Source organism: Saccostrea cucullata, unplaced genomic scaffold, assembly GCF_032062105.1.
Source record: "Saccostrea cucullata isolate Sc308-1 unplaced genomic scaffold, CSIRO_AGI_Scuc_v1 ctg2403, whole genome shotgun sequence".
Classification (NCBI taxonomy): domain Eukaryota; kingdom Metazoa; phylum Mollusca; class Bivalvia; order Ostreida; family Ostreidae; genus Saccostrea; species Saccostrea cuccullata.
The window spans coordinates 14920-35874 of record NW_026935532.1 but is presented as its reverse complement, the minus strand read 5'-3'; the positions used below and the strand labels follow the sequence as shown (position 1 = coordinate 35874).

The following is a 20955-nucleotide window of genomic DNA, read 5'->3' as shown; positions in this document are numbered from 1 at the left end:
ATTTTTTAACTCTTGACCTTGATGTTGGAGTTTGAACTATATCTAAAAACATTAACCTTATCCATGAGCTGCCACTTGGCAGCATCAGTGTTTCACAAATAGGTATGGTTCAAAATAAATATTTATTCATACATTCGTATATTACATTTACAATATTTACATAATTATAATAGGCTACAGGAAAATGCACTGCTTAACCCATTCAAATTAAATTTTTTTAGTTACAGTACTTAAGGAAAAATACTCTTTATCAAAAGAGATTCGAGTATTAAATGAAACAGTTAGAAAAACATGTCCATTGTAATGTATTATAATAAGCTGTAGTTTATTTGTAAGAAGTCTCATTTTCATTCATATTTCAAATTTTATCAGAAACATCAATAGCTATGCGCCTGATTTCTGTCTTCCCAGCCTCAATAACTAATGACTGTAGAATTTCTGTGTTTCACATCCCCCCATTAACCCCACTAGTTGCTTTGTGACCCGGTTTGAGACAAATGGCGTATAACGTCCACCCAGTCCCACCCCCGTGGCCTCTCTCCAGAGGCGTCCAGTCGGTCAAACATTTTACGTTTCTGATTCTTGGTCAACTGTTCTTTTTTTTCTTTCTTCTTGGCCACCTCCACAACAGAAATCTTGTTTTCACTGACCTAAAGACAAAGTTAATTTATGTAAATAAATGTGGAATTTAAACTTCTATGTAAATTTAGAGTTGAGAGTTTTTACATATTTAAATATAAAATTAAACTCTTTGACCATTGTTGTATACATTTTTTTGCTAAATATGTAAATTCTAAATATATTCTTATGATTTTATGCAATATTATCGTACGTTGGAATTTAGTTTTAGAAAATCAATAATTTAACATTGATTTTGCCTTTTTGCTATATTTTGATATACACATATTACATTTAAGCTCTTATTTAAATTTTACTTGTTTTGTAACTGATTTGATTCATATTCAATCTGTAAAAACCCTTTCAAATGAAAGACAATACATTTAATGTCCATGAGTTTGTAACAATAAATCACTGAACAACAAACCTGATTGATTGGTTGTGTTTCTGGCTGCTCAGCAACAAGGTCATCATAATTCTCCTTGACCCACTCAAACAAAGTGTAGGTCATGGCACAGTCCAATAAGTCGGGGATCTATACGAAAAAAGTTTGACCACGATCAGTGACTCAGCATTTCAAAACTCATTTATCTTTTCAAATATTGCAGCATGGAAGAATGTGCAACAAAATGAGCAAAAATATGTTTCCTTTTTACAATATTATCTACATATTATAAAAATGTTGGAAATGTTTAAATGAAAGTCATTTGCATGAAATATACAGACAAACAAATTACCTGTTCCTGAAGGCCCTCCATGATTTTGGTCTTTACAGTGTCATACCTAAAGATACAAAATATGGATATAGTAGTCCATAAAAAGATAATGTAGGGATAAATATTTACATTTCCAATGTCTTTGTCCGAGATAAAATTACCAAATGTAAATGTAATTTATTTCCTCATGAATGTTTTGGCGCAGTTCCAAAATAAACCACGTGCAGGGCGGGACAACACCTAGAGAGAAGCAGGCTTAGAGCCCGTGGATTGGCGGAATCAAAGCATGTAAATATAAGGAATAACTGTCTTATTTTTCGAATTCATGAAGATGATCAATGGATTGGCTTGTGTGATAATTTTATGCATAAACGCCTTCGGCGTTTATGCAAATTATCACACAAGCCAATCCATTGATCACTTCATGAATTCGAAAAATAAGACAGTTATTCCTTAAATATGTTGTCATACTATTTTCAAGTATTTGTCGGACACTCTTTACTGTTTATAATATGTTGTGCACATACCTATCCATTTCAAAGATTTTGTGGCTATACTACCATGCCGGAAAAAATATTTCATGGGATATTTCATCAAGTTCATGAGGACCCGCGTTATTTTCAAACCCTGTTGTGCTTGATTACGGAACATAATATCTTATATTGTGAATAAATACTCTTCATACAACTTCAATGTACATTTAACTTATAATTATGTGTTTGTTGTACACTTTACTTACATGTGTTTATTATACACTTTACTTACATGTGTTTGTCTTACACTTTACTTACATGTGTTTGTCATACACTTTACTTACGCGGTACATGTGTTTGTTGTACACTTTACTTACATGTGTTTGTTGAACACTTACTTACATGTGTTTGTCGTACACTTTACTTACATGTGTTTATTGTACACTTTACTTACATGTGTTTGTCTTACACTTTACTTACATGTGTTTGTCTTACACTTTACTTACATGTGTTTGTCATACACTTTACTTACATGTGTTTGTCATACACTTTACTTACATGTGTTTGTTCAGAGACGTATAAGAGAGGGACCGCTAACTCATTTTCGCGCCAAATTATCTTCATGTTTTCGCAGCGCCCTCACCGGGAGGCATAGAAAGACTTCCGGTCGTATTAGCTGCAGTGTTTTCATCGAAGACTTTGGGGTAAATATTGCTAATATATTGTATATTTTACTATTTATAGCCTGCACATCAATAATAATTTACATTAGGTGGATATCTATGATGTATTTTTGCAGCTATAAAGAGAAATTAAAAAGATAACACGTATAACATGAGACCATGCATCATAATGTTTACATCTTGTCGTTGTCTGTACAACATTATTAATTCTGAATAAAAATGTTCTCTTGTTGAAAAGTTGCTCCTTTTATCTTCATAAACATTGTAGACTCAGGCCCTTAGGAACCGGTGAGCTTGGAGGAAAAATTAGCAAGCATCTAGGCACGTTTCGTTTTAAAAGGGGGAGGGTATGTAAATGTAGGAAAAGTTATCTGGGAAAAAAAACTTGAAGACAAGCAAATAAACATGATAAAAAGGGAAGGAAATTGTCAGAACAATCTGTAGAAAAATACTACTAGTATTTTGTGTAGGTGGGGCCGGGATGGGGGGGGGGGCAACTTTTAGTGTACATTTTCAACAGTAAATGGGTACACTGTATATGTTGTGGAATCCGGGATGTTTCGCGCCGATTCTGTTTCGCACTGAGATGGTTCGCGCCAGGATGATTCGCGCCGATTTCGGTGCGAAACATCTCCCCTCTTTTATTAAATATTTCATTTATCTTGTAATAATTTAAGGTCATGTATTAAATCTTAGATGTAAATATGTGTTTTATGCTCAAAATCATGACTTAATAATATGCGTGGGCATGTGTAACGGATCGTAAATGTTAATATGGTGCCCGTTTCCTCAGCGTGTGTGTTCAACAATTTAAATGTAATTTGCTGGAGATCAAAAGGTTCCCCAAGCTAGCAATAATTACAGAATTAATTAGATGGCGGTGTGATAAAGTAACTACTATAAACCTAATTATCAGTGTAAGAATAATATACAATTAGACTACATACATGTACTTCAAATAAACTTCTACAATTTATTGATTGATTGATTGATTGTATATTGTTTAATGTCCCTCTTAAAATTTTTCACTCATATGGAGACGTCACCGATGCCGGTGAAGGGCTTCAAATTTAGACCTATACTCGGCACTCAGGGCCATTGAGCAGTGAGGGTTCTTTATTGTGCCAACGCCTACCGTGACACGGGACCTACGCTTTTAAGGTCATATCCGAAAGACCCGTGACTTTCACTTCTAGTGCCGAGCGCTTGGCGAAGGAACAGTCACTACCTATGTTTACGTCTTAGGTATGACGTGGCGCCGCGATCGAGAATCGAACCCGGGCCTCCCGATCACGAAGCGAACGCTCTACCACTAGGCCACCGCGACCGGTTTCTACAATTTAAAAAAAAATAATTAATATCCTACAAAATCTCGATACTTACATCAATATTTACAAATATTATAATTTTTCTTTTTTTTTTAGAAACGAACGAAATAAATAGCATGTTCTTAGAGCGAAACATCGTGAGGCGAACCATCTCAGCGCGAAACAGAATGGACGTGAAACATCGCGGTGCGAACCATGCATCGGCGCGAAACATCCCGTTACCTATGTTGTGGACCCCCCCCCCCTTTTCACCCATCAATATAATGCTTTTATGTGCTATTCGAACATTAGAAACTACCTTTGCTTTAATGTTTCCCTTAAATAAATATTAAACTCATATGTTTTTCTTTTCCTTTTTTTATTTGCTCAACTGAGATTTGTCCCCAAAACTGAAATTCCTTCCCACAAAAGGGGCCTGAGAGTTTCTCAACATTTTAAAGACTTGATCATAGTATTAAGATGTATTATTTACTTTTTTGTATATCCAAGAATGTATAATAAGGATGTTAAATTTTTACATCATGTAAAGATGAACACTTGTTCATGTAATCTCCAGGTATGTCAGAAATCACTCTTCTCAACAACAGACACAGATTGCAAGCAGAGGAAATGAAGAATTAATGCATAAATTTTTATGGGTGAATTTATCCTGACCACCATAAATCTATTAAGTAAGTGGCAATTTTTACTCATTTATATCACAATATTTTTTTTAAAATGTATTATTTTGCTTCACATGACTGTAAACGTGTTATTTACATCAAAATTTGCATCAGGATCAATATCAAATACAATTGTACATGTATTACCTTGATTTATAGAGTGATAATCTTATATGTTCTTTGCAAGGGGATACTCCGCCTTGCGGTGTCCTTGTTTCATGGGGATTGTTGATCTTTCTTTTTACTGCTTTTGATTTTTTTTTTTAAATATACCATACTAAATAATGAACAATTATTATCCCAGGTTTTACAGGTATATTTCATGGGGCTATTAAATTCTCTTCTTCATTGATTTTGTCTTTTTCATATTTTCAGAGTAACAGTACCTCTCTTGATTGATTCTACAAGATTCTGAAGTTGTTTTCTCAAAAGACCTTGACCTGCTTCATAAGGGTGTTTTAAGCGAGATCTAAGGATGAACTAGATGCTGTCATGAGACAGTAATACCCGCACTAAGGTGTTTGCCTCTAAATGCACACTCCTCTAAAATTAGGCTTTACCAAAGAAAAAGTCAATATAATTTAATAATTTACATAATAGGGCCTCCATGTATTCATCAAATTGAGCATAATATTCTCAAGTGAACATGTGACCCGTCACCATGGGCTTCGATCTTATAGGTACATGTATTTCATATTCATAATTTATTACCAGTCTGAAATTAAACAACAGAATTCAATTAATGATGTAAATTAGGTTTGAAACAAGGGGGGGGGGGGTTTAAATTTTTGGCCCATAATTGGAACTTTTTAAATCTATTTTCTCATATAGATCAACAACAAATATTATTCAAATTAGTTTAAAGCGTTTTTGATGATTTTTTCTAAAATGTACAAACTTTTTTTATACTTGATTAGGCAGAAACACCTTGAAAGCTGCCATATACCATTTATACCCAATCAATTTAGTCAACCCCCACCCTTCTCCCATCAACACACACACGCGCAAACACACCCTATTTTCCTGTTTTTGGAAATAGGCCTAGATGGCAAAGTTAAGATAAAACATCTTTTGTAAATAATAATTTTAAATTTGTTCTTATACTGTAAATGTATCTGAAGACCTGCATCACATTGGGTTTGCGTCACGTTCCTAACTTAAGTACTAGTTTTACCATTATCATTTTTAGATAGCACTGCACGTGCAGTACTAGGCCTAGTGTTGTGTACACATCATTGCATGTATGTCAGTTGGAATTATTTTGTGTTTAATTGGATTATATTTCATGAAGTTGGAGCTATGGCAGTCGGTAAGTACACGTTTTGGTATAGATTTGGGTAAAATAGTATGAAATGCAACTGGTTAGGTTAAAGTTTAAAGGATCAAAGGTCATCCGATGCTGCAATAAGACGAATTTCACATTCTAAAGAGTTATCCACCGTTATCGACGTTACATTCAGTTACAAAATACAGAATTTTTTTCTGAGAGGGAGGGGGGACTTCCAGACCAGAATTTTCTGAGAAGCAAATAAAAGGAGAAGTTATGGTGGTGTCTGTGTTCTAGGGTGGAGGGCATCCAAAGTCTTTTTTATATTATAGTCCTGCAAATTCGGGGGGGGGGGGGGGGGGGGGGGGGGGGGTCTCAAGATACACTTTCAGTCCCTGTAAACAGTAATGGCAAATGATCATGTGACTCCTAAATAGTAGGAAACTTTTTCCATTTGACAATACATAATTTTGCGCTTTTTGTGTTATTATGTTATGTAAATTTAATGGTATAAAGGTTTTGAACCCCCTGGAGGTCATCCCCACTCTCCTAATGATTCTAACTGGAAATGTTCACAATATGACTGCATTAAATGAAATAAAAGTGCATCAATGATAAGATTGCTTGACATTTCATTCATCAACCTATCCTCCTAGAATTAGGAATGAAAATCATTCAAAGAGATGGACCACATTAAAGTATTTGTATATAGGCTATTAACATATTTTTTTAAAAATGTAAAACAAGCAGTAGTTTGCATACATGTCATGAATATAAACAGGGGTCTGGGATGGGGTGAGGGGAAGGATCGAGTTCCTGTCTCTTTACGTCTTAATGGTTGAAAACTCCTAAAATGAATGTTGACCTCAAATCCGACTTGTCCTCATTATTTTTCAAGTGGGGGTGTCTCCATTTGAGTGAAAAATTCCTGAGAGGGATGTTTAACAACAAACAAACAATTAAATGACATAAAAACACAATATTGATTTGCGTTAAGAAATATGCAGGGGATTTTTTCCATCATAAATCTTCTCAAGAACAGCAAGGGCATTATTGTCCCCCGTTTTGGGGGAAAGGGAGGGAACATTATACACTTATTTAATGACTACGAGGTAAACAGTCAAACTGTTGTCCCGAGGTAGGTGGGGAGACCTGGGAAACTGTTGCCCAAGGCCGACGGCCAAGGGCAACAGTTTCCCAGGTCTCCCCCACGTACTACTGAGGGACAACAGTTTGACTGTTTCACCGAGTAGTCATTGAATAAGTGTTTTATTACCTAACCTACTATATAATTAATTAAATTGGAATAAAAACACACAAACAATCAATAAAAAGTTTTCACAATTGTTTATTCACATACATGTACTTGTCTATTAATTAGCTGAATACATAATATAAAGACTAAATTAATATTTTTATTTTAAAGTAATACTTAATAAATTTATTGTTTGTGTGTTTTGTTTAAATTTAATTCATTATAGAGCAGGTAAATAGTGATGTCGTGATCATCAAAACGCTTGAATATCACAATGACGCTTTAACCAGTCAACAGTTCATTCTGTGGACTGGTCAACAGTTCACTGTTTCATGATCACGCAAAAACATAAAGTAAACCGTGAAACAGTTCAAAATGCCTAATTATAATTTAGATAGTAAGTTGGGTAATAATAAATCTTATTTGTCTGTCAGTCTGGCCATCTTTGACAGTATGTGCATCTGTCACAGTAAATTTAACCTTGATCATAACTTTTGAATAATATGAGATAAGGCTTTTATATTTCACATGTACATTACCACAAAACTTTCCAAATGTACTATGATTTTTTAACCCAAGTGAGACCTTGACCTCAAAATTTTACCTACTTTCCAAAAAATAACATTTTAAATTAATCATTTTGAAAGAGAAAAGATATGGCATTTAAATTATACATGTATATTACATGTGAAAAGACTTTTCTAAATATATCATGACTTTTGACTTTCTGATCTTGACGTAGAAGTTTAACCTACTTTTCAAAAATATTATATTATATATTTATATATATATAACTTTTGATTGAAAAGAGATGGGTCTTTCATATTTGACATGTACTTTACCTGCACCAAAATATTTCGAGCATGCGATGATTTCCCCCCTTTGACCTAATTTTCATAAAGTGACATATGATAGGGATGCATATTTGATACACAATCTGCCATAAATTATGGCATCCCATTCACTTAAACACAGAAAGCAAAGGACCACAATTCTTTGAATTTGCATGTATAATCTTGATATGGAAACATCCTCATATAATGTATATTCAAGTTTTTTTATGCTACGCCATGATTAGGAATACATGTATTAGTTTTTGTCATGTCCATCCTCCACCCTTCCATATGTCTAATTTCCATCGAGCTCAAAGAAATTACTTTCTAGATATTTTATCAAAGTTCATATGCCGATGCATATACTGATGTAAACTATCCAACTGTGGCAATATTTTTTATGCGCCCGGAGTGATAGATCCCGGGCATATATTGTTTTTGTCCTGTCTGTTTGTCTGTTTATCTGTTTGTCTGTTTGTCTGTTGTCAACTTTAACTTTGGCCATAACTTTTGAACAATAAGAAGAGATAGAGACTTCATATTTGGTATGCATACTCCACTATTAAAGTCCTTTCAAATGACATCAAGGTCAATGACCTTGTGACCTTGACTGTGACCTATATGCTAAAAATAGCTTTTTCCACTGTTTGTCATAACTTTTTAACCATAGGAGATAGGGACTTGATATTTGGTATGCATACTCCTCTAATAAAGCCCATTCAGTTGACAACAAGGTCGATGATCTTGTGACCTTGACTGTGACCTATATGCTAAAAATAGCTTTTTCCACTGTTTGTCATAACTTTTTAACCATAGGAGATAGGGACTTGATATTTGGTATGCATACTCCTCTAATAAAGCCCTTTCAGTTGACAACAAGGTCAATGATCTTATGACCTTGACTGTGACTTATATGCTAAAAAAAGCTTTTTACACTTTTTGCCATAACTTTTGAACCATAGGAGATAGGAACCTCATATTTGGGATGCATACTCCACTGATTAAGTTCTTTCAGATGACACCATGGTCAATGACCTTGTGACCTTGACTGTGACCTAGATGCTAAAAATAGCTTTTTACACTTTTTGCCATAACTTTTTTACCATAGGAGATAGGAACTTCATATTTAGGATGCATACTCCACTGATTAAATTCTTTCAAATGACACCATGGTCAATGACCTTGACTGTGACCTATATGCTAAAAATAGCTTTTTACACTTTTGGCCATAACTTTTAAACCATAGTAGATAGGGACTTCATATTTGGGATGCATACTCCACTGATTAAGTTCTTTCAAATGACACCACGGCCAGTGACCTTGTGACCTTGACTGTGACCAATATGCTAAAAATAGATTTTCTGAACTTTGTTTCCGCCGGGCGCATAGTGTTTCACAAACACATCTTGTTTACCTTTACTTTCCTTTGACCTTTACTTAACTTTTCTTAAAATTAGTGTTTAGCTTTATTTTAGAGAAACCATAATGATTCAAGTTGTGTAATGAAACTTCACATGATGATACATACTGATGTTAGCAATTAAAGCTTTACAATGCTTCACTCTTTTTTACCTTGACATTTCCTGTGATCTTGACCTCACTGTCTTAGACTAAATGATAACCATCATCCAATGACGCTACTTTCACTTTACAGTAGATGCATGTGTTTTTTGAGAAATGACTTAATGAGTAATTATCCATGATAAAAACAATTTATTCTACTTTTATCATTTTGCAAGGGAGATTTCAACTAAGCTGCCGAATTCGAGGTATCAGTCATAAATGATAACCATCATCCAATGAGTCTTTAATTAACTATATAAGGATGACTGATACCTAAAACAGAGAAATAATATTATATTACACAAATGATTAGTTATAGACTAGATCAGTTTTGAATAAACAGTTCAAGATATATTAATCAAACTTCATATGCTAATACATACTGATGAGAGCTAATATTGCATTAACTTATTTTGACCTTGAATTTTCTTTTGACCTTGACCTCACTTTTTAAAATATGTGTTTATCTAAGTTTCAAATAAACCATTAATTATATTTTTATCAAAATTCATTTGATAATAGTAAATTCACACTGATGTAAGCTTTTCAGCTAGAACAACATTTTGACCACAACCTTTCCTTTGACTTCTCTTTTCTTAAAACAAAGTGTTAAGCTCACTTTTATTAAATCATTAAAGATATTTTTATCAAACATAATAAGCTAATATGTATTAGTGAGAGCTATTCAGCTGCATCAAAAACTTCATCTTGCACATTCCTGTAACCTTGACCTCCCTCCTCTTTAATATGTATTTTGCTTAGTTTTTAAGAAATAATTTAAGACATTTTTATGTTTAACATGCACTTATACATAATTTGATGAGAATTTATTATCTATATCCAATTTATTTATATTTTAGTTTCAATTCTGAAAAAAAAAACTGTTTAAGATATTTTCATAAAACTTTATACACAAATACAAATTTTAGTTTTTAGTTTTTAGCTCACCTGAGCTGAAGGCTCAAGTGAGCTTTTCTGATCATATTTTGTCCGGCGTCCGTCCACAGTCTGTCTAGCTGTCTGTAAACTTTTCACATTTTCGACTTCTTCTCAAGAACCACTGGGCCATTTCAACCAAACTTGCCACAAAGCATCCTTGGGTGAAGAGGATTCAAGTTTTTTCAAATGAAGGGCCATGCCCTCATTCAAGGGGAGATAATTGGGAATTAATGAAAATTTGGTGGCATGTTTTAAAAATCTTCTTCTCAAGAACCACTATGCCAGGAAAGATGAAACTTATGGGTTAACATCCTCAGGTAGTGAATATTCAAATGTGTTCAAATCATGACCCCCGGGGGTAGGGCAGGGCCAAAATGGCCGACTAAAGTTTTATATAGAAATATATTGGAAAATTCTTTAAAAATCCTCTTCTCAAGAACCACTGTGCCAGGAAAGATGAAACTTATGGAGTAACATCCTCAGATAGTGTAGATTCAAGTTTGTTCAAATCATGACCCCCGGGGGTAGGGCAGGGCCAAAATGGCTGATCAAAGTTTTACATAGAAATATATAGGAAAATTCTTTAAAAATCTTCTTCTCAAGAATGACAAAGCCATAATTCATCAAATTTAAATGGAAGCATCCTCAGGTAGTGAAGATTCAAGTTTGTTCAAATCATGACCCTGTTTTCTTCGTGCATTTCTGCTTTCCTACTACATTTGGTGGCCAGTGTGGGGGGCTTTGTTCAGGTTACAGTGTATGTGTAAATTAGTAATTCCTGGCAGGGCCCTGGAGCTTGTGTCTTCGAGGTCGAAGACTGTTTAAGGAGGGAGGAATGTAGAAGTTGGGGCTTTACGGACCGTGGATATCGGCCTGGATAGCTCAGTGGTTAGAGCACCTGACTAGTAATACAGGGGTCCCGGGTTCGATTCCCGGTCCAGCCATATGTTTTCTTCATACAATTATCCTTTCCTACTACATTTGGTGGCCAGTGTGGGGGGCCTTGTTCAGGTTACAGTGTATGTGTAAATTAGTAATTCCTGGTAGGGCCCTTGAACTTGTGTCTTCGAGGTCGAAGACTGTTTAAGGAGGGAGGAATGTAGAAGTTCGGGCTTTACAGACCGTGGATATCGGCCTGGATAGCTCAGTGGTTAGAGCACCTGACTAGTAATGCAGGGGTCCCGGGTTCGATTCCCGGTCCAGCCATATGTTTTCTTCGTGCATTTCTCCTTTCCTACTACATATGGAAGCATATTCAGGTAGTGACTAGATTCAAAAATTTGTACAAATCATGACCCCAGGGGGTACGGCGGGGCCAAAATGGCCGACCAAAGTTTTACATAGAAATATATGGAAAATTCTTTGAAGAAAAGCAAATCCATGATTGATCATGGGATTACTTTTGGATTTTAACTTTTCAATTATAAACCAATTTCTACTTTTTCTTAGCTTCAGTACTCAGGTGAGCGATGTGGCCCATGGGCCTCTTGTTTAATGTACCATTAGTAATACACATCTGGCGGGACATTCATGTCCTATAGACATATTTCTAGTTTTTCAAATCATCACCTCAGGCTAGGGTCAGGCCACAATTAGGGATCAAAGTTTTATTTAGGAATAAAAGGAAACACATCTTTAAAGTTCTTCTTTTCAGGAACACCAAGAGCATGATTAATATGGAAATATTTTCAAGAGGTGTAGATTCAAGTTTGTACAAATCATGACCACCAGGGTTAGGGAGGTGCCATATTATTCCAGCCCCTTTTTGCCATCCATATGAAAATTCAAATTTTGAAACCATTTTACACATACACAAAACAAACCAATCATTTTCTAAATGATCATGGTTTAAAGCTATTGCAGCATAAGATATTAGGGAAGTTCTTGAAAGCAGGGTGATTAAACATGTCAAATATATGTAAAAAAAAAAAATATAAAAATTCTACCTCGATTTGATCCCCATTCCCCCTACCCCCCGGGCAAAATGAAAATTCCGAAACCTTACTGCACATCTACATGACACCACCAACCATCTCTCAAAAGATGATTAGGCTGCTGAGTAAAATATAGAAGGAGTTAAGAGAAGAAGGGGCTTTTTGTATAAAAAACGTCATTTTTCGACCCCCATTTGATCCCCCGGGGCAAAATCAAAATTCCGAAACCTTACTGCACATCTACATGACACCACCAACCATCTCTCAAAAGATGATTAGGCTGCTGAGTAAAATGTAGAAGGAGTTCAGGGAAGAAGGGGCTTTTTGTATAAAAAAACATCATTTTTCGACCCCCATTTGATCCCCCGGGGCAAAATCAAAATTCCGAAACCTTACTGCACATCTACATGACACCACCAACCATCTCTCAAAAGATGATTAGGCTGCTGAGTAAAATGTAGAAGGAGTTCAGGGAAGAAGGGGCTTTTTGTATAAAAAACGTCATTTTTCGACCCCCATTTGATCCCCCGGGGCAAAATCAAAATTCCGAAACCTTACTGCACATCTACATGACACCCCCAACCATCTCCCAAAGGATGATTAAGCTACTGTGAAAAATGTAGGAGGAGTTCAGGGAAGAAGGGGCTTTTTGTATAAAATACATCATTTTTCGACCCCCATTTGATCCCCCGGGGCAAAATCAAAATTCCGAAACCTTACTGCACATCTACATGACACCACCAACCATCTCTCAAAAGATGATTAGGCTGCTGAGTAAAATGTAGAAGGAGTTCAGGGAAGAAGGGGCTTTTTGTATAAAAAACGTCATTTTTCGACCCCCATTTGATCCCCCGGGGCAAAATCAAAATTCCGAAACAGTACTGCACAGCTACATGACACCACCAACCATCTCTCAAAAGATGATTAGGCTGCTGAGTAAAATGTAGAAGGAGTTCAGGGAAGAAGGGGCTTTTTGTATAAAAAACGTCATTTTTCGACCCCCATTTGATCCCCCGGGGCAAAATCAAAATTCCGAAACCTTACTGCACATCTACATGACACCCCCAACCATCTCCCAAAGGATGATTAAGCTACTGTGAAAAATGTAGGAGGAGTTCAGGGAAGAAGGGGCTTTTTGTATAAAAAACGTCATTTTTCGACCCCCATTTGATCCCCCGGGGCAAAATCAAAATTCCGAAACCTTACTGCACATCTACATGACACCCCCAACCAGATATCCCAAAAGATGATTAGGCTACTGTGAAAAATGTAGGAGGAGCTAGGGAAGAAAAGTATGACAGACGGACGGACGGACGGACAGACGGACGGACATGAGTAACAACAATATACCCAAACTTTCTTTAGAAAGTGCGGGTATAATAAGACAATAGTTGTTCAGTAAGCTGTAAAGCTTAAAATTGTGTTGCTGCATAAAATATAGCCACGCTCAAAACGGCACAAAACAAACATTGACATGTGTGGTTTTTCAACAATACTGCAAATGAATAAAAAATAATATCAGAAACTTTTTATGTTTTTTCTGAGCCATCTCTCTCCATGGTATTTGTAAAAAAAAAAAAAGAATTAAGACTTCCAAGAATTTAATTAATAAAATAATATTCTTTCCAAACATTTTCCCACTCCTTGGACTGTAAATTCTGAGTAAAGAAATGTGCAAATTTCTACGTGATGCATACATGTATAAACTAAAATATACTACATGTTCAAGGCCTAAATGTATGACAATAAATCCAACTTAAACTTAGCCAATGCATATTTTTGTATTTTTTGAACACCTAGTTTTTAGGCTCAAGTGAGCTTTTCTAATGATATTTTGTCTGTTGTAAAAATTTTCACAATTTCGACTTCTTCTCAAGTACCTCTGGGTCAATTTAAACAAACTGGTACAAAGCATCCCTGGTTGAAGGGGAGTTTGAATTGTTAAAATGAAGGGCCAAGTTCCCTACAAAGGGAGATATTCAAGAAGAGACAAAAATAGGGTGGGGTCTTGAAAAAAAAATCACGAACCACTGGGCAAGAAAGTAAAAACTGTGGAAGCATCTTGGGATTAGTGTAGATTCTAAATTGTTCAAATCATGACCCCCCGAGTTGGGCTGGGCCACACTAAGGAATCAAAGTTAAAATTACATAGAAATATATACTAGGAAAAAATACTTCAAAAATCTTCTTCTCAAGTTGAAGAACCACTGGACCAAAAAATCTGAAACCAACGTGGAAGCATCCTAAGGTAGTGCAAATTCTATATTATTTAATCATGACCCCTGGAGGTAGGGCAGGGTCACAATAAGGAAGCAAAGTAATACATAGAATGTAATATAAAAGGAAAAATTCTTTTTCTTAAGGCCGGTACACACGGTAAGGCTTGCTTTATAAATCTAAAACCTTACGTTTTGCATGACGTACGGCTCTCATGTCCACACGTTAAGGTAAGACTTACAATATTATAAACAACACTAACATAAATTCCATGTGTTTTAACCATAAACATTGCGCATTATTAAACGAAATAATAGAATACTAGCAAAGACTTTGAAATAGTTTTACAGATCAGTGTATCCACACTTCTTAACAAGGAAGAGGAGATTAACTGAAGTATTTGTAGATATTTTCATTATCTTACTCAAATATTCTATGTGTTTTCTTCAATATACGAACGTGTATGGTTTTATAAAAATAGATTGAACTTTGGGTAAATGGTTTTCATTGGTCAAGAATTCAATGTCAGCTAAGTCTTGTATTAGGAAATAGAACAGTGTTCTATTCTAAATTCAGACTTGTAAGGCTCCAAAAAACGTGTATTAAGGGTGTACACACGGTAAGGCTAGAACTCAAGCTTCATGACTTATAAGGCAAGCCTTACCGTGTGTACAGGCCTTTAAGAACCACAGCCAGAAAAACTTGTGAAAGCATCTGGGGTAGTGTAGATTCTAAATTGTTCAATTTATGACCCCAGGGGTAGAATGGGGCCTTGATTTAGAATCCAAGTTTTACATGGAAATATATATCAAAAAACTTTAAAATTTCTCAGGAACCACTGGGTCTACAGGTGCTTGACAACAGGACCCCCCCCCCCCTTCAATATAGACCCCTGGGCTTTTTCAACTTTTTTCTTATAAATAATCTTCCATTGACATATTTGTGATAAGATCTTTACCAACATTAGCAAATCGAAAAATTACCTAAAACAAATGTTTTATCAAATCTACCCTACATTCTATACCCGGTATATAAAAATCAACTATAGAGAGTGATTAGAATTTTTTTATAAAATGTTGGTTTAAGCAAATTTTCTGAATTGATAGGATAGATTTTATCACAAATGTGTCATCCATATATATTAAATTTATGTGAAAAAATTCTAATAGGGGTCTATATTAGGGGAGGGGGATGGTCCTTTCCTCAAGCACCTGTGGCTGGGTCAGGAAAGCTGAAACTTATGTGAAAGCATCATGGGGTAGTGTACATTTTAAATTTTTTAAATATGTAAAAATTAGCACTAGTCTAGTACTTAAACACTGTTTTAAAAACCAGTAAATCATACAATGTATGAGTTGCTGGACTAGATTCATGTTGCAACATTAGTCTGGATTCAGGATGGTGTATTTTTTTAACTGTATTTTGTTCTGTTTTATAATACCAAATTAATGCAGATATGTAGTTAAAAAAATCAAAAACATAATGATATAGATTTATTTTTCTATACAGCAATATAATACACTAAAATCATTAATTTCAGCCATTTTTAAAAATAATTATTTCATGAAAGTCTAAAAACAAACAACATACTGTCATACACCAACCTGAAACCCAACACAGCTGTAACACCTATGTAGGTATTGAAAAACCAAGTAATTAATACATGAAACTGCAAAATCAACATTGCAAACAAATGAGCTCGTCATAGTTGGTCTCATCCTACACTATAAAATACATTTTATAGTGTATTTTTATTGTTATAGTTTTTAAAAGACAGACTGAACAAATGCAACTCGAGACATGGGTTAGATGGATTTCATCTATTTACTGTATTTAAATTTGTTCTCAATTCTTTGTCGTCATACACATGATACAAACGAAAGTATCTAATCCTTCTACGATTGATGCCACTAGTAAATTTTGCATAAAATTGAAGTTTTAGCGATGTTTTCTACCCATTCTTATGATGAAACGCCATACTGTTTATAGTTTCTATGCCTCCCGGTGACGGCGCTGCGAAAATCGGAAGATGATTTTCCATTCGGAACTCGAATTTTTGAAGCATCATGAAAAATCTAGAGTGCTCCGAAAGAGTCAGCGGTCCCTCTCTTATACGTCTCTGGTTTGTTGTACATTTTACTTAAATGTGCTTATTGTACACTTTACTTACATGTGTTTGTCTTACACTTTACTGACATGTGTTTGTCTTACACTTTACTTACATGTGTTTGTCATACACTTTACTTACATGTGTTTGTTGTACACTTTACTTACATGTGTTTGTTGTACTCTTTACTTACATGTGTTTGTTGTACACTGTACTTACATGTGTTTGTTGTACACTGTACTTACATGTGTTTGTTGTACACTGTACTTACATGTGTTTGTTGTTCTCTTTACTTACATGTGTTTGTTGTACTCTTTACTTACATGTGTTTGTTGTACACTGTACTTACATGTGTTTGTTGTACACAGTACTTACATGTGTTTGTTGTACACACTACACGTATTTGTTCTACACTTTACTTACATGTGTTTGTTGTATACATTTCTTACATGTGTTTGTTGTACACTTCACTTACATGTGTTTGTTGTATACATTTCTTATATGTGTTTGTTGTATACTTTACTTAAATGTGTTTGTTGTACACTTTACTTACATGTTTTTGTTGTACACTTTACTTACATGTGTTTGCCTTACACTTTACTTACATGTGTTTGTTGTACACTTTACTTACATGTGTTTGTTGTACACTTTACTTACATGTGTTTGTTGAACACTTACTTACATGTGTTTATTGTACACTTTACTTACATGTGTTTGTTGTACACTTCACTTACATGTGTTTGTTGTATACTTTACTTACATGTGTTTGTTGTTGTACACATTACATGTGTTTTACGTACCCTTAACTTACATGTGTTTGTTGTACACTTCACTTACATGTATTTGTTGTACACTTTACATACATGTGTTTATTGTACACTTTACTTACATGTGTTTGTTGTACACTTTACTTACATGTGTTTGTTGTACACTTTACATGTGTTTGTTGTACACTTCACTTACATGTATTTGTTGTACACTTTACTTACATGTGTTTATTGTACACTTTACTTACATGTGTTTGTTGTACACTTTACTTACATGTGTTTGTTGTACACTTTACATGTGTTTGTTGTACACTTAACTTACATGTGTTTGTTGTACACTTTACTTACATGTGTTTGTTGTACATTTTACTCGTGTTTGTTGTACACTTTACTTACACGTGTTTGTTGTAGAAGGTGTCCAGATTGACCCTGGGTCCTTTTTCTGGGTATTCCTCACTCCACACAATCTCCACATTAAAGGCTCGGTAGGATCCATCCTCCCCATACTGAAATACAATAATCAAAGAACTAAATGTACTGAAATAGAACAATCAAAGAACTAAATGTACTGAAATAGAACAATCAAAGTACTAAATGTACTGAAATATGAAAATATATGTGGTAAGGTCCATCCTCCCCATACTGACAAAGAAAAATCAAGGTACTAAATGTACTGAAACATCACATACTGAAAGGGAAAAAATCAAAGTACTTAAAGCCGCTTGGTCCGATTCTAATCGCTAAAGATATATATTCATTTTTCTTCTTGAAAATTAATTGTCCATAAATTGTTTCAACTTTTGTTAAATTATATCCACAAAGTTTTTTTCCTTTGAAAGATATCAAAATCCAAAATGTTAAAAAAATAATCTTTGTTAGGTCACACAAAAAATAATCCTATGTTGATCATTGTTGATATCACGTGAAATCACCTTAGAAAAATTAAATTTATCGCTTACATGTTTATCTCATGAAGAACAAACCCGAGCATTTTTTTCACAACAAAGTACATTTATTACTTGTACACGGACAATATTTTAACTCCTTTAAAAAATCATTTAAAATATCTGATTTTCTTTTATTCTTTAGATATGAATATCAATATAAATATTACCATGGATTATATTCAATTAATTTCTTAATTTTGAAAAGATGTATTATGACTAAGGCTTCTACTAATAGAGAATAAAAAAAATACTCGGGTTTGAATTATCTTCATTAATAGATATATCCTATAAACTTATTTTTTTCAAAAAATTGACTTCACAACAGATCTTAACTTCCGTCAGGAACTACTGTTTGTCAATAAGGTTTTTGATCTGCGTTTTCCATGTAAGGATTTTTGTAATAAACTATTAAATCAATCTTATAATTTATTTTTATATTTTATCTATGTAATGACATACTTTAATTGTGTAAGATAATATGTGCCTGTTTCGGGTTAAGCAGCTTTAAGATACTGAAACTTCAAGATATGCCTGGTTCAATCTGTCTTCCCTATACTGGTGAATAATAAACTAGGTACTTCAAAGACTTCAAAAGAGAAAAATCAAAAGAGACAAAAGTTCTGAAACATAAAAATAAGTGTGGTACAATCCATCCTTCCCATTATGACAGAGACAAATCAAAGAACTAAAAGTACTGAATTTTAAAAAATCCACCACCCCCATTAGGACAGAGACAAATCAAGGTACTAAAAGTACTGAAACTTAAATAATACAGTTTATATGTGGTACAATCCATCTTCCCCATTTATGCCATAATGACAGATACAAATCAAAGTTATGAAAGTACTGAAACTTCAAAATATGATCCTCCCATAAGGATAGAGGATAAGCAAAGTACTAAAAGTATTGAAACTTCCAAATCTGTGAGGTATGATCCATCCCTCCCTATACCTACATACAAATTAAATGCACATACACAAAAATTACCTAATAATGATAACATTTTAAATGTCATGCAGAAAATTTCACTTAAAAAACTAAATTTATCAACTACAGAAACCAACCTTGTATTGAAAAGTTGTAGGATTAACTATTTTGAAATTTTCATCGCCCTCATAAATAGAATGGAGAACTTCCAATTCCTCCTACAAGGAAAACATGTCAGATTTCACATCAATTAGATTTGCTTTGTCAATCAATATACATTAAATTTTTTTTTTATTACAACTGAAAACAAACAGTTCTTCCTAAATATTTTTTTTACATTTATATATGACCTTGAACACACTTCCTTGCAGGTTTTCTTAGATATTCCAGTATTGACAGATAGTGTATTCATCTATTATTAAGTTTATTCTCCAATGTCCCATTTAAAATCATGATTCCTTGAGTGAACTGAATGAAGCTTAGACTTTGTTGCACTTTAAAGAATCCTTTTAACAGCATCAGTCTTCAAGTGAAATATTTGATGTCCTTGACATAATGATGAGGTCAGGGTAAAAAAATTGTAAAATAATACCCATTAATTTGACTATTTACTAGCTTAATTGTTTTGCTTTCCTTAATTAAGGCTCAGGGCTATAAAAACAACAACTTGTTGTATAGAAATTTTCATAGTTCAGAAATAAATAAAACTGAAACATGTGACAATGTACCTCTTGTTGGTCTTTACAAGTCATCTTGATGGAGGATTACAGATGTATCTGTATCACCTACCAAAAAAAATTAAAAAGAATGAATTCAACATTCATTTTTGTTATGATAATTTTTATTTAATATTTTCAGTAAAACACTCTTAAAGTAAACATGCTGATAGCCAGCGAAGCGAGTGTTGCGAAGCGACACTCGTAACTGCGAGCTCTAACGACAACGCCTTAGCAAAGAGAAAATTCGGACTGCTGCACATTCATTTGATAGAATTTTTTGACGCAGCAATTTTGACCCACAATGCAATGCTTCGTACACAATGCTAAAGCAACGTTCTCATGAGAATAAGAACATAAAAGTTAAATGAATAATAAACTTGCCCTGATTTAATGAAATTGTTACAGAAAATAGTCAATGAAACAGTTCATCATTTAAAATCAGCCCTGTTTAGGCCTGATTTTGATATTGCAACATGCATACGACGTCATATGACATCAGAGTCTTAGACGCGCTGAATGTCACATGCAGTTTGACGAATCCGACCTAAATGAAAACTGGATAAGTACCTGCGTTCACCCTAACGGTCGCACCGTCAACATATTAAGGAATTAACAATTATGTCAATGTGATTTTCATTCCCTATGGCTTTTAAACATATTGGAAAGCTAACAGATTTAAAGAACTACCTTCATAACAAAGCAAAATCCTCCATCCCTGCCACTTTGCTATAAGCATGTTTCACTTTATACATGTACCGTATATACATATTATACATGTATTTATTTTTCCTATGGGTCACTAAATGACAACAAATGCTAATACTCCTAAATTTTCAAAGTTACCAATCAGAAGAACATATTTTGCTGCAAGCTACAGTATGCCAGTTTGAGGGATTATTTGTCAAAAACTTGATGATGGGACACAGACCTCTTCTACACATGGATGTCAAGCAGACCAGACGTGTATGGAACAGCAGCGGAGCCGGGAGTTGGCTGGACC

At 34.3% G+C, this 20955-nt stretch overlaps 1 protein-coding gene and 1 long non-coding RNA gene across 2 annotated transcripts; one reads left to right on the top strand and one right to left on the bottom strand.

Annotated features, from left to right (window-relative positions):
• Positions 1–8: 8 nt before the first annotated feature.
• Positions 9–19988, bottom strand: LOC134243163 (RWD domain-containing protein 4-like). The gene is made up of 6 exons (XM_062725395.1): positions 19965–19988; positions 19374–19454; positions 17759–17868; positions 1356–1401; positions 1046–1153; positions 9–650 (listed from the first exon to the last, which is right to left on the bottom strand). Exons 1-6 carry the CDS (start codon positions 19986–19988, stop codon positions 468–470), a joined length of 552 nt encoding a protein of 183 aa, XP_062581379.1. The 3' UTR covers positions 9–467.
• Positions 2378–4948, top strand: LOC134243166 (uncharacterized). The gene is made up of 3 exons (XR_009986986.1): positions 2378–2511; positions 4375–4489; positions 4856–4948. It is a non-coding gene; the product is annotated as an uncharacterized LOC134243166 (long non-coding RNA).
• Positions 19989–20955: the final 967 nt, after the last annotated feature.